General features: G+C 41.2%; 2 protein-coding genes and 1 long non-coding RNA gene across 6 annotated transcripts in view; 2 read left to right on the top strand and 1 right to left on the bottom strand.

Moving 5' to 3' along the window:
• vwa3a (von Willebrand factor A domain containing 3A) overlaps positions 1-3,520 on the top strand; it is a 33,727-nt gene extending 30,207 nt beyond the window's left edge. For all 3 annotated transcript variants that reach the window (XM_087138909.1, XM_087138908.1, XM_087138910.1), the window contains 2 exons: positions 333-468; positions 1,225-3,520. In XM_087138909.1, the coding sequence (XP_086995035.1) occupies positions 333-468; positions 1,225-1,289 (201 nt within the window). In that variant the 3' untranslated portion in view covers positions 1,290-3,520. The remainder of the gene's footprint in view (positions 1-332; positions 469-1,224) is intronic.
• Positions 1-12,203, bottom strand: part of LOC147798605 (uncharacterized) — a 38,950-nt gene that overhangs the window by 5,583 nt on the left and 21,164 nt on the right. The gene's annotated exons all lie outside the window — the stretch shown is intronic.
• The window catches only part of LOC110985585 (protein kinase C beta type-like), a 62,419-nt gene continuing 55,174 nt past the window's right edge, over positions 4,959-12,203 (top strand). Inside the window, exons 1-2 of the mRNA XM_087138911.1 lie at positions 4,959-5,371; positions 8,642-8,673. Coding sequence (XP_086995037.1) covers positions 5,196-5,371; positions 8,642-8,673 — 208 coding nt within the window. The 5' untranslated portion in view covers positions 4,959-5,195. The remainder of the gene's footprint in view (positions 5,372-8,641; positions 8,674-12,203) is intronic.

The raw sequence follows: 12,203 nt of genomic DNA, 5'->3' as shown, positions 1-12,203 counted from the left end.
CGGCTGTTTGATGATTGTTGTTATATTGGAAGGTAACCGCCGTTGTAAAACCGTTTTTGTCCTCGTCCAAGAAATTTAATATTATTAAAACGGGGCTCAGCTGCGCAGCTTTTTGTGAAATCAAACGTAAGTATATCGCGCAACTACGGCATAAATTTGTGGCACAAGGTTTACGCATGGTTCAAAGTTACGCCAAATTTCGTGAATCGGCTGCTGACAGTGTGAGTGCAAACTTGAAATGATTCATTGTCTTATTTGAAGAGAGTTTGATCAGGTAATTTCCAGGAAGAATCGGCCAGAAATGAGCAAGCTTGTACTCTTTGACCCCTTAGCATCCCGTGTTGCCGACCTTCGACAGCGATGACCTGAAGCGGTTGGTTGACGAGATCGAGCAGGCCAGGCACTTCCTGTCGCAGTCCCGATCCTTCAGACAGCTGTTTGGCACAACCGCAAAACCTCACGAGAAAAGTATGTGCTCTTAACAATTGGTACTTTCTCCACCCAACTACTTCAGGGGTGTTGTGTCGTGGATGCCATTTTAATTTATATAATTTATTTATTTATAAAGCACAAATTTGATAGATATGTTCAAATGCGCTGTACAGTGAAGACATTAAACGTGGTCGAGCCAATGGCATACAAGGGCGCCTCTGGCAGCTGACAAATGACCCACATCCCAGCTACATCAATAGAGAGGAGACAAAAAGAAGCAGTCACAGGTTTAGAGGTGGGAGGAAAACCCCAGAGAAGAAATTTCTGGGTAAAACCCACAGGATCAGGTAGGGACTGAAAACCCAATCCACATGTGGACCGGGCTGGGAATCGAACCCGGGACCACAGAGGTGGAAGGCGAGGAAAGAACTACTTCACCAACCCGACTTTCCCCATTTTATTGATACCATTTGATCAGTGTCATTTTAAAGGGGACAGGCAAAGAATTTTTCCTTTGGCACACTTTGTGAGCAAGTCCATACTCTTCTTCAATGCATGAAAGCTGTTTGGTATCTTTTTTTATTGGTTAAGTGTATTGAAAAGAACTGGTTCAAAGAGCAAGAATTAACAACCGTGCTTGGTAGCTTCAGAATGTCAAATGTGGCCCCTTGATGGAATTCTCAAAACGGCCAAGATTTGTAAAGATGGGGACTTTATCATATCCCGTATCAAGTTTACACCTATATTGAATCTAGGGTGTAAATGTTGCTAATTGGATTTTGTCTGCTTCAGACATGTCTGCTCGACACATCCCTGCCAACCACGTCAGGCCACCAGTGTCCGCAGGAGCCACATGAACGATGAGTAGAGCTCTCCAGCACTGCTCAGAGGACCAAAAGACTGCAGAGAGATTTGTTTTGTCAACCCACGAATGAGACTACACAGCTTACTGCCAGAATCAGGACCCAATATCACAGTGGTACTAAATGGTTATTTAAAGTCACGCTCACCCCAGCAGAAAATCATGTCGCTGCTGAAGTAGTATTTCACAGATTTGTTATAGTCACGTGCTCCTGGAGATTTTTATTATCATTTGACTGATTTAAACAGCTTTTCCCTTTGGGATTGAGCGAGCTTTTGCTGTGCTTACTGCTCAACAGTCTCCATGAAATAGATGGGTCTTTAAGTACAAAAATCGACTGTTAACACAGCAGTGCTGTGAAATGTTACCAGAAGTTTGGCTTAGCGACTCCAAACCCGCTCCCCATTTGAAATATGTCCAAAACAGCAATTGGTAACATCAGACTGAAGCCTCAAAATCCTCGTCCTTCTTTCGTTTCTGAAATTTTGCCATAAACTCTAGCTTCCCACCGTAGCTTGCTGTTAAAACGTACCAGCTAAAAACAAGATCTGTCATTCTCTGATCTATCACTCTGAAATAAGCTTTATGTGTTTTTCAGTGTTTCAAAAAGAAATAAGAGGTTTCAGTAAAGTCATGTGCAAAATGTTTTTTATCAAATTTTACAATAACACTGGTGGGTAATCCTCTGTTTGGCTGAATTTGGGGGCACGGATGTCTGAGCCTCCAGACGAATCTTGAAAAGAGCATTTCAGCTAATCACACTCTGACATTCCATGGTGCCAGACGAAATTAAGGGTCAAACCTTGATTCGTGAAATTTAAAGAAAGGAAAAAGTCGAGACTTTCAAGTGATACCAGTGGCTGAAAATCTAGTCATATTACTGATTGGAGAAAAATGCACATTAATATTCAAATCATGGCATCGTTGATTCAGCCCACATTGTAGTACATGTGAGGCCCCTTCTTCCTCAGAATGACGGATCATCCAAATTGTAATAGAAAAGTTAATATTCAAATTTTTGTTTATTTGTGAGGCTGTATTCAAATTAAAAAGTATTATATCTATTTCTGTAGATTGTTGTAAATAGCTTTTATTAATTGTAAATTCTTTACACTAAGGTAAGATTTTATGAAACGTGATCTAGCTGCAAGCTTCTGATTGCATCATATTTAGCGTGATTTTTTTTTTTTTGATTTTTCTTTTTTTTTTGTTAAAAATTTACTCAAATCAATAGAAAGCTTGCATAGTGCTGGTGCAATACAACTTTTTTTGTGAGCTGTCAGAAGAAACAATGCTAGTTGCTCAGAAAAGTCCAAGTGAGTTCAGCAGAGCATTTGTGTCTGTCATAGAAACTGAATGGTAACTGGGTTCATGATGACGACTTAGTCCATTTTAGGTATTTTCCATTTCAAATGACTGGCTTTTACATTTAAGCTCTGAAAGAGTGGGGGGGGGAAAATCAGCCCCCAGCCTTTTTTTTTCTGATATCACCCCAGTACATTGTTGGTATAATCCAATCCATCAGGAGCTTTTCAGTAACTCGTTGCAATCATTTTTACACCAAGTTTGTTAAAATTTAACATACCATTCTCGCCAGGTTAGCCCAAAATGTAAGCCTTGGCTTTCAGCTGCAGTGCTCAGTGTACGCAAACTTGCATGTGTGTGGCCGAGGACTGTTTTTACATGCATGTCAAGTGTTTAAAAAATTGGGCATGGGACAGCTGAGTTGTTGTGGGGTGGGGTTGGAGTCTGCACATGTCCCCCCCTCCCCGCTGCGGGATGGTCCAAAAAACTTGCTCTGTTAGGGTTAAGAACAGACATACTGGACAGTGCCAGATGCAGGTTTTGTACCCAGGGAGGGGGAAATGGGATTTTGAAACCTCTTTAGAGAAGGGTGATAATGGTACCATGTCTACGGTTTTTGCACTTTCAATAGAAAATAAAACTTCTCTGAAAGAAGTGGTATGGTGCCCAACCTCCTGGATATGCCACTGTCATTGAACAAATACTTAGGAACCCATTCAAAAACTTGATTTAGCCTCATTGTGATGACTTTTGTGCTTTGTTTTACAAAATAAACTTGTCAAATTGCGGTTGAGTAAGTCTGTCTAAGGCTTGTAATTCGGCCATGATAAATGATATTTTCAGGGACAAGTATTTAATTCATAGCTTTAATCAGTTGCTAGCAAACATTTAAATATTTCAAATTACATGTACTGTATTATAGCGAGTGTCACTTTGTCAGTTCTTTTTTGTGTAAAGAAATGTGTAGACTGTTTTTCACAATTTCCTCCCCAGCAAATTCATGTCAATCACTTGTCCCTGCAAGTCCATCAGAAGTCATCACAAATCCTTGTGAGTCCAGTACAGTCAAGTCCTCATTTGGTCCTAGCGTATTTACAAGTCCTCACAAGTCCTTGCAAATCCAGTCCTCACAAGTCCTGACAAGTCTATCACAAGACCACATATTCCTGCAAGTCCATCCATTACATGTCTCCACAAGTCCTTTTACATTCGCAATCAGTCCTCACAAGTCCATCATAAGTCCTCACGTCCCTGTTAGCACCATCACAAGTCCTTGCAAGTCCAGTCCTCTCAAGTCCTGGCATGTTCACAAGTCCTGACAAGTCTATCACAAGACTTCATATTTTCCTGCAAGTCCATTATAAGTCCTTGTATTAAGTCCATTGAATGTATTCACAAGTCCTTGTGCATTCGCCATCAGTCAACACAAGTCCTTCATATTATTTGTGACTATATGTATATTTGTGACTGGACTTGTGGCAGATTTGACTAATCCATTTAACTCATTGGGGACCTACCAGTGGACCAGATTTGATATGAATCACATCAAAGATTAAAAGACATATTTGTATGTATATTGGAAATTCGTGTAAAGAAATTAAACAGTGAGCATACAATCTTTTTTTTTTAGAAGTACCTTTCGAGTAATTTGAACTGCTTGTGTTTTGTCCAAAATTGCGTAGGAAAAAAAGGAAATTGCATTCAAAAACATTTCAGGCATACTTATTCTGACGTTTTTAGTGTCAAAGAATCCCTTTTTATAACTCGGGTTCTGATTTTGAAATAATCCTATTTTCGGCTTTCAAACCTAAGGGACCAAAATAAATAGGAAAAAATTTTAAAAGCTTTGGAAAATAGGGGAATTAAAAAACTATACGACAGTGGATCAAAAAGATACAAAATGTCCAATTTCAGGAGGAGAGGAAGCTGGAAAATCTTATCCGTGCCTATCCCCCCGCGACGAGTATTATTGAGGGCGCTGCACTGGTTAACCGCTGTCGTTTTTCGTTTGTTTTCTGGAGCCAACTCCGAGGCGCTTTTCTCCCAAGAGGGGCGGGGATGAGATGGAGATGGAATCTAAACGAAAAATACATCAAATCCTGGCGTTCTGTCTGAAGGTGGTTTTCTTGTCCTTTCCCATGAGAAAGTAATTTCATTTTATTTCGGTCCATTGTATCACCCCCGCCACGCCCCGGGGGCCAACCCACATGACCCAGGTTCCCTAGAAGAAGGTGGCTATTCTACAGAAGCCTGTTTTTTTTTTTACATTTTAAGGGCAGCTTTATGATATTGTTTGGCTAAATTTCAGTTTATGCGTGGAGGTTGGTTTATTCTAGACGCAGTTGTAGGAAATCGCAAGTGATGTTCACCACTTTCCGTTTGGCCGTCATTCGGGGAGCTCAGTGTTTATGTGCGTACGCGCGTTGCGAGGGCGTTTTCAGATCGCATGTGTTCATGCTGCATGCGCTTGTGTACTCGTACGTAAATGTTCATTGCATCCTGAATACCCGCGATATTGTGCGATAGGATTTACACGAGCAGGCCGCGGTGGATTTTTTCACCCCTCTCCAAGTGGTCCGGGAGGCGAAGAGAGGAAATGTCATCAAAAAGTTCCAGCACCTACGGGGACGACGGTGTCTCCCGGCCGGCTAAGGGTTTTGCCAGGCGGGGGGCCGTGCGCCAGAAAGTCGTGCACGAAGTCCGCAGCCACAAGTTCATCCCGCGGTTTTTCAAGCAGCCGACATTTTGCAGCCACTGCACGGATTTCATATGGTGAGCGCTCGGTGCCTACCGTAGATATATACCATACCATCGCAGACCGTGCAGAGCTAGCGTAACTGAGTTTGAATTGATGGCACCTCGTGTAGTGTTATTTACTAGTGAGCCTAGGCAGGCTAGGCCAAGGCCATGTTTTTGGATGTATTCAACAGTTTTGTTCGATTTTTTTTTAAATATTAAAATTAGGGCCTAGCTCTTGACTAATGTTGGCCTAGGCCTACAAGTACAATTAAGGGGCCTAGCTGCAGCCCCACCACCGTTTTTCAAGTTGGTCATGTTGGTATCTAACACAAGCAAAAATCTACTCGAGACATGTCAGAAGCTGCCACAGTGCAGTAAGCAGATGGTGAATGTAGGACGGCCTGTACGCCAGTTTCAGCCTTTAGTGGCTTCGTCATTGAGAGTAAAGTTTAACCCTGGCATAGAGTTCCTTACTCCTGTTTTACAGTTTACGACCTACCAGTATAATTGCACACACGAGATAGGCTTAACACTACATGTAGCTCAGTCAGTTGTCGGTATGAATGCATGCAAGTTTATTATTTTTGCTGATTTGAATATCACCTGTAACCATGGTAACTTGTTTCAGAATTTGTTTATAAACAGGAGCCAATGAACTCTCCTTTACCCTAAACCTACATAATACTACAAATTGCTACTTGTAGTAAAATGTAGTAATCAGCGCTGCTGCTTGTAAGAGGACATGACTGCATTGTTCTCTGAAGCCATAAAATACAATAGAAAAGACAATGTACCATACAGCGCTGTGGCACTATGAATGCATGGCTTTATTGTTCTCTGTACGAGTAACAATGGAAGTAACCTAGCCAGAATTAGTAATTTGTAGCACTAGGTCCTTCAGGCTCAGGCTATTACTTAGTATTTTGTAGTACTGAGTACTGTAAGCCAAACAATATGCTTGGCGGTTAGGGTTAAAACTGAATTTCCCGAGTTGTAACATTTGTAAAAAAATTCTTGGTTACCAAATGTACATTCCAGTGAACATGTCCTGACATACATGTATCATGATGTAGACCGTGTGTTGTTGATTAGATGTATCCTATATAACGTGGCCCCTAATGCAACACGCTTTGATTTTTCTCCTCCAGTACCTTGCCAGAGCAATATTTTCCCCTCAAATTTCACAAAAAGTAAAATTTCATCAAGCCTTCAATGTTTGGGTTTAGAAATCTAGCTGATACGTACTTGTCCCAAAGTTCAAATAAAATTCTACTTTGGCCTTACCATGTATTTTTGTTTTTAGACCTGCACAAGGATCTCTCATAAAATGCGCCCCAAAATAAGAAAATAATTATTTTTCTCCCGAACGTGTTTGGTATGTGAGTGGAGGTACAGTAATAATGATTTTTAGAATTTAGGCCTACGTACTGTACCAGCTTTTAAGAAATATCTTGTGTGTTATCGTTAGATTTTCCTGAGATTTGTGCCCGATTTCCTCTGTTTTTGAATGGTTGACTAAATTTCACAAGACTGAAATTGTTCACAAAGATCCAAGTCTGGCACAGATTTGTGAGGGTAATAGTCCCGATACATTTTTTCAGTGAAGAGTTTTGGCAACATATACTGTACTTTGCATGAAGGAAGTCAAGGGAAACGTCAAAGTGTGCCAGGTAACTTGGGGGACTCTGCTATATTTTATTGATTTTAGGCTTCTTTGCATTCTAAAGTTATGGAACGTGCCAGTTTATGGAACAGTTTCCGAAACAAGCATGCACATTTTACAGTAAGTCGATTCCCACAAGAAAAGTTGGCCTTTGACCCTTTTATGGGACATCAAGTGGGCCCCAGGTTTTAAAAATGTCAGAGTTTTGACATCACAAAAAGGCAATGCCGGTGTCATGACAAAAAGTGTCCTGCGTGAAATAATGTCCGCTCAGTACCATGTACCTGTACACACTATCTGATTGGCCATGCCCTTCTGGGGGCACACTGTTATTGGAAGTTTGCCAGATAGTGTGTCCACTTTGCAATGCATCCTGTGCGTATTAGTGAACACGGTTTGGCACCCTGCATTCTGGAACCATGTCACCCGACCCAGCAGTCCGTTTTACAGTTCTGGTACCATACCTCACACATATTCATGACCAAGAGGCAAATTTTCACCGGTCCATTCACCAAAAACTATGCCAGCGGCTATTTCTGCTTCTTGAGGGCGCATGCAAGGAGCCACTCCCAAGTCTAATATGTATGCATGGTAAACTGTCTACCAGCTTCATCTGGGGAACAGTTTATTCATGCACTTCTTGGACAGCCATCTTCACACATGTACGGTATCTCATAACTGTCACCCGAGTGAAGTGCACGTGTGCATATGTGCAAGCATTTCTCTAGATACATATGAAAAGATGGTGACAAACATGTTGATCAGCATTTTGAATGATACATGCCTAAAACTGTGTTGGCAACCAAATATGTATGTGGTGTATGTATGTGAAACATGGTTTAGTTTGGGCGGATACATGTACAGGTGTAGTTGATGTAAGCTCCTTTCGGTATTGGAAGTTAGTAAACTACTGTAATTCACTCGGCTTTGCTTTAGGAACTAAATGTACGTGTAGTTTATCAACCGTCCAATACATGTACCTCAGGGAGCTACATGCAACATCGACCATCCACCCAGAATTGACCATGTACATGTAACTTAGACAACTGCATGGCATGGCAGTGCGTTGTTATTCTATGATTTCAACTGAAATGACTCCAGTAGTCTCACTTAAACACGCTCAGCTTCAGACTGCAGTGGGTCACCGTCAGAGTCCTGTTGATTACATTGTACTGTAGATTCCAATTCGGTGCATGGTCACAACTGACGGCCAGAATTAAGCGTTGGATAGTTGGTTTCTTGCATTGTGGGTATCGGTTTGAGTTCAATGTCTGAAAAATCAAGTTCCTTTATACTCGTCTGTGGAATTCCATCTGGGAGAGTTCATTTATAAGGCAAAATTTTAAAAAAAGAGGAAAAGACAAAAGGAATGCTGCTGCTTTGTGAAAATAAGAGAGTGCATTAGGCGTAATTAACTTTAAAATTGATTTTCCTAAATTGATTGCTCTCCTATCGTAATTCTTGTTGCGTTTTCTTTGCTCTTGTCATTTAATATTGAACAGCGGTTGTCAACTGTTATAATTGTCTGCTTGGTTATTGCATGCATATGACTTAAGTGCTAAGATATTTATATGAAAATGTTAATAAGTTTAAGTGTGTTTGTGTAGTAATGTCACATTTTGATGGCTGCTTTCTTGCAGGGGTTTTGGCAAGCAAGGATTCCAGTGCAGCAGTAAGTGACCATTTTAATATTGTACGGCCAAACAAAACCAAAAATGGATTCTCGTCCAACTTTCTTGAAAAAATTAGCAAAATAGTAGTAGTTTCGTGTTTTTATTTAAATTGCTATTTTCCTAACATGGAGGGAACATTTTTCTCGATAAGTTTTGGTTTGAACTTGCATAAATTTATAGCTACATGACATAACTCGGTAGGCTATATTGATACAAAATGTACATGCATGTCAAATGATGTTGCAAATTTAACCAGAAATGAGGAAAAGGACAGGCGGGGAAAAAGGAAGTGGTCTGGGACGAGAATCTGTTTGATAATTTTCCTTGGCCTTATATCTTAACTTTTATTTCATCTACTGGGCACAAGTGCTTCCGTATTGTCAAAAGTTAAGTTTGCAAAAGCAAACCAGATTTACCGGTATTTTGTGCAAATATTGTATGCCGCATCTTTTTTGCCTTATCTTTTTACCATAGTCACCATTCACAACTTGGCAGATAAATTTATGAATCATTTCGATTGAAGCAAACAGACATGCAGTGTGATGTGATAACAAATATTTGCGTGGTGTGCTACGTCAAAGATGCACTCTCCCGGTACTGGTTGCTTCCTAATGCACTCGTAGGCACTGACCTCGTAAGGTCACTTAAGTCAACCTCGACTCAATGGGCTTTCTGTACATTCCTTCAGAAGATCGCGAAAGGCATGATGGGAATCACCATAGCGTGGCAAGATCTTACCCAAGGATGGGAAAGAGGTTGCACTTAAGTACACTGCAGTCGCCGGATGGAGCTATTTGAAAAAATGTTAAAGAACACCCATGATGTAACTTCTTTATGTTGAACGCATTTCAACTTTAATGAATTTTGCCTCGTGTGCCCAGCAGTGTTGATTTTGGGACCACGCTTGCGTTTGTGTTGTATCGAGTATGAGTACATGTACGGTGCATGGATGAATCTTTAAGGAAATTGCCTGCGACTGCACATTCATCCTGCCTCCTGGCAGCAGTATTATCGCTGCGGTTATCCCGCAGACGTGACTGGCACATGGAATGATGCATGCCTGTATGCCAGGAAGCCAAAGGCTGAGTGGTACGGAGCATTGCGCGCAGTCTCTGCCAGTACATGTACGTGTAATCCCGTGTTTCGTGATCATGACTGGGATAACAAATTTATCTGCAAGCGGACTTGGCACACACGTGTCACTTTGAATTCAAAGTGGCCTGAGCAGACTTTTGTCACCGTTTTGCACAAGGGATGCGATACATACATGTACACGTGCTGTATACCTACATGTACATGTGGGTAAATCTACAAGTTAGGGGTCCATTTCTTTCATGTTCCTGTCACGTCTGACATATGATTTTGTAAGTTCAGAACACCCTTCTAATTTCCAGTCATGATGAATTAATGCAAATTACCTGCCAAACAAATATTAATAGTTTAAAATCAATTTCGGGGATACACACGTACGTCCATGTCAAATAACAAAGGTCAGATGTAACAGGGACACAAAAATGTCCATTTTCTGGAATTACCCATGTACTAGTAAATTTACCTACCCCTGGAAAAGTGCAACAGATGGAGTATGATGGACCCTATTATGATACAGGTGGTACATGGGTACATTTGTAACACTGCCAGGTCAGGTTCCACAGATCGACCAGTCAGGACCCAAGGACTCATGGTAGATATGGACTCACTAAAGATAAAGTGTTTTGTACACTTACATGCACATCTGTTGGAATTGGCTGTTTAAAAGTTTCAGTGAGTAGGCCCTCGACTTGGTTTGGCAAAGTATGTTATTGGGATATCAAATAACTTGTCCTGGTATCACATGTGCAAAGGCAACATTTCTTCCCAGAAGAGAGGCGTACATGTACGTGTACCGGTGACTGCATACATGTACTGTGCTGGAAAAGTACCAAGTTATTTGAGGAAGAGATGCTGTACATTGTAACTTGGCATGGAGGATATTGTTTCCTTTGACTTGGCAGAGATCCAAAGCTCTCCGGCAGCTTTTCCACCACCCTTATGTACTCACAGAGTCGTTACCAGCATTTCAAGTGATTTTCTATTGTTTCTCCTCAAACCGCGCTGTCCATTTGTGTCCGTCATTCTGTACAAGGGTGAACCATGTGCCTTTCGTATGTCGTTTCCTCAAACTGTTTACACACCGCCATCTGTGCTGTTTTGACACTCTTTGATTGTTTCCGTTGACGGTACTTCTAGTGCAGGCATTTGTAACTTCTTTTCCTTTGCATTAAATTGTAACAGGAGAGTTGCATTTGAAAGTTGACCCGTACATGGGGAAAGCTTTTCACACTTTTCCTCTCCCCACAGAATTCCTTTTCATTTCAAACTGGTGAAAAACTTTTCCCAAAGTGGGAAAAGGTTTTCACAGATAACATGTATTCCCACAAGTAGAAATTCACTTTCACGCCTTGTGAACATGAAAATGAATTCTTTTCACAAAATTTGCCATCCCAGCTCACAGCGTTACATTTCAATTGCAATGTACCATACATGCATAGCACTAGCTACCCCTCCTTTGGTTTTACAGCACAAATATGCACAAGTGCCCAAGGTCACTCTCTTGCATGTTGGTGCAGTGCACAACAGGACACAGCTGTGCTTCTTTGAGGTGTTTACCAAGTGACCCAAAGAGTGACTTCAGCATAGGAGGGCTAGCTAGGGTGCATTTCCTTCATAAAGAGGAAGAATCGGATTTAAAAAAGACCCAGTTGGTTCCACTTCGCGCATTGCAACCAAAAATCTAAATCAGTAGGGAAAGTCCCAATAAATTATTGGAGGCCTCAATCGAGATGTGACCATGGGTTGTCCACAGGCCCAAATACCGGTACATGTGCACGGTGTCATACGTACATGTGTACTGTCCTGATACAGTTCCTAAGATGTACATGTACATGATTACTTCAGGGATACAGTTATGTGCAAATGTGACCGATGCTAATAATTATGTGAAACAAAAAAAAATGTCTCTCAGGCTCCAGGTAGACTCGAGTATTTTTCATTCAAGAATCCTGAAGAAATCTTTGTGTAAAAGAAATTCTTTTGGAGACTTAAAACCCTTATTTATGTGCTTTTTGAAACCTAATTTACACATCCACAAGGTGTACAAATGTATATTGACGCAAGCCATTCAATATCTTTAGACCTACATCGTTGCTGCTTTTGCCTTCATTCCTTCCTGGGTGGAAAGTGTTATTAAACTAGCGAAGGCAGAAATATATTGCCTGTCCTCCTACGCGCTTGTCTCTAGTCATCCTACCTTACCGACATTCCGTTCATGGTCTGCATCAGCGCGGTTGCCAAACAATCAACAAGTGTGGACAGAACGGTGTCGCAATCTGATAGCGTGTTTGATTTGAAGCGTTTGCTCCATAGGAGTCGTGTTTTAATTTCCCTGCTCCAGGGTTTACTGCAGGACAGAACGAGACGAAAACTCACTTCACATCTCGATGCATATCTGAAATGTGTACATGGACAAAAATCAGCATCTCGGATGGTG

This window comes from Acanthaster planci, linkage group LG07 (genome assembly GCF_054643075.1).
Source record: "Acanthaster planci isolate LZ-2023a linkage group LG07, COTS_SCS, whole genome shotgun sequence".
Classification (NCBI taxonomy): Eukaryota; Metazoa; Echinodermata; class Asteroidea; order Valvatida; family Acanthasteridae; genus Acanthaster; species Acanthaster planci.
This window is presented reverse-complemented; position numbering and strand designations above follow the sequence as displayed.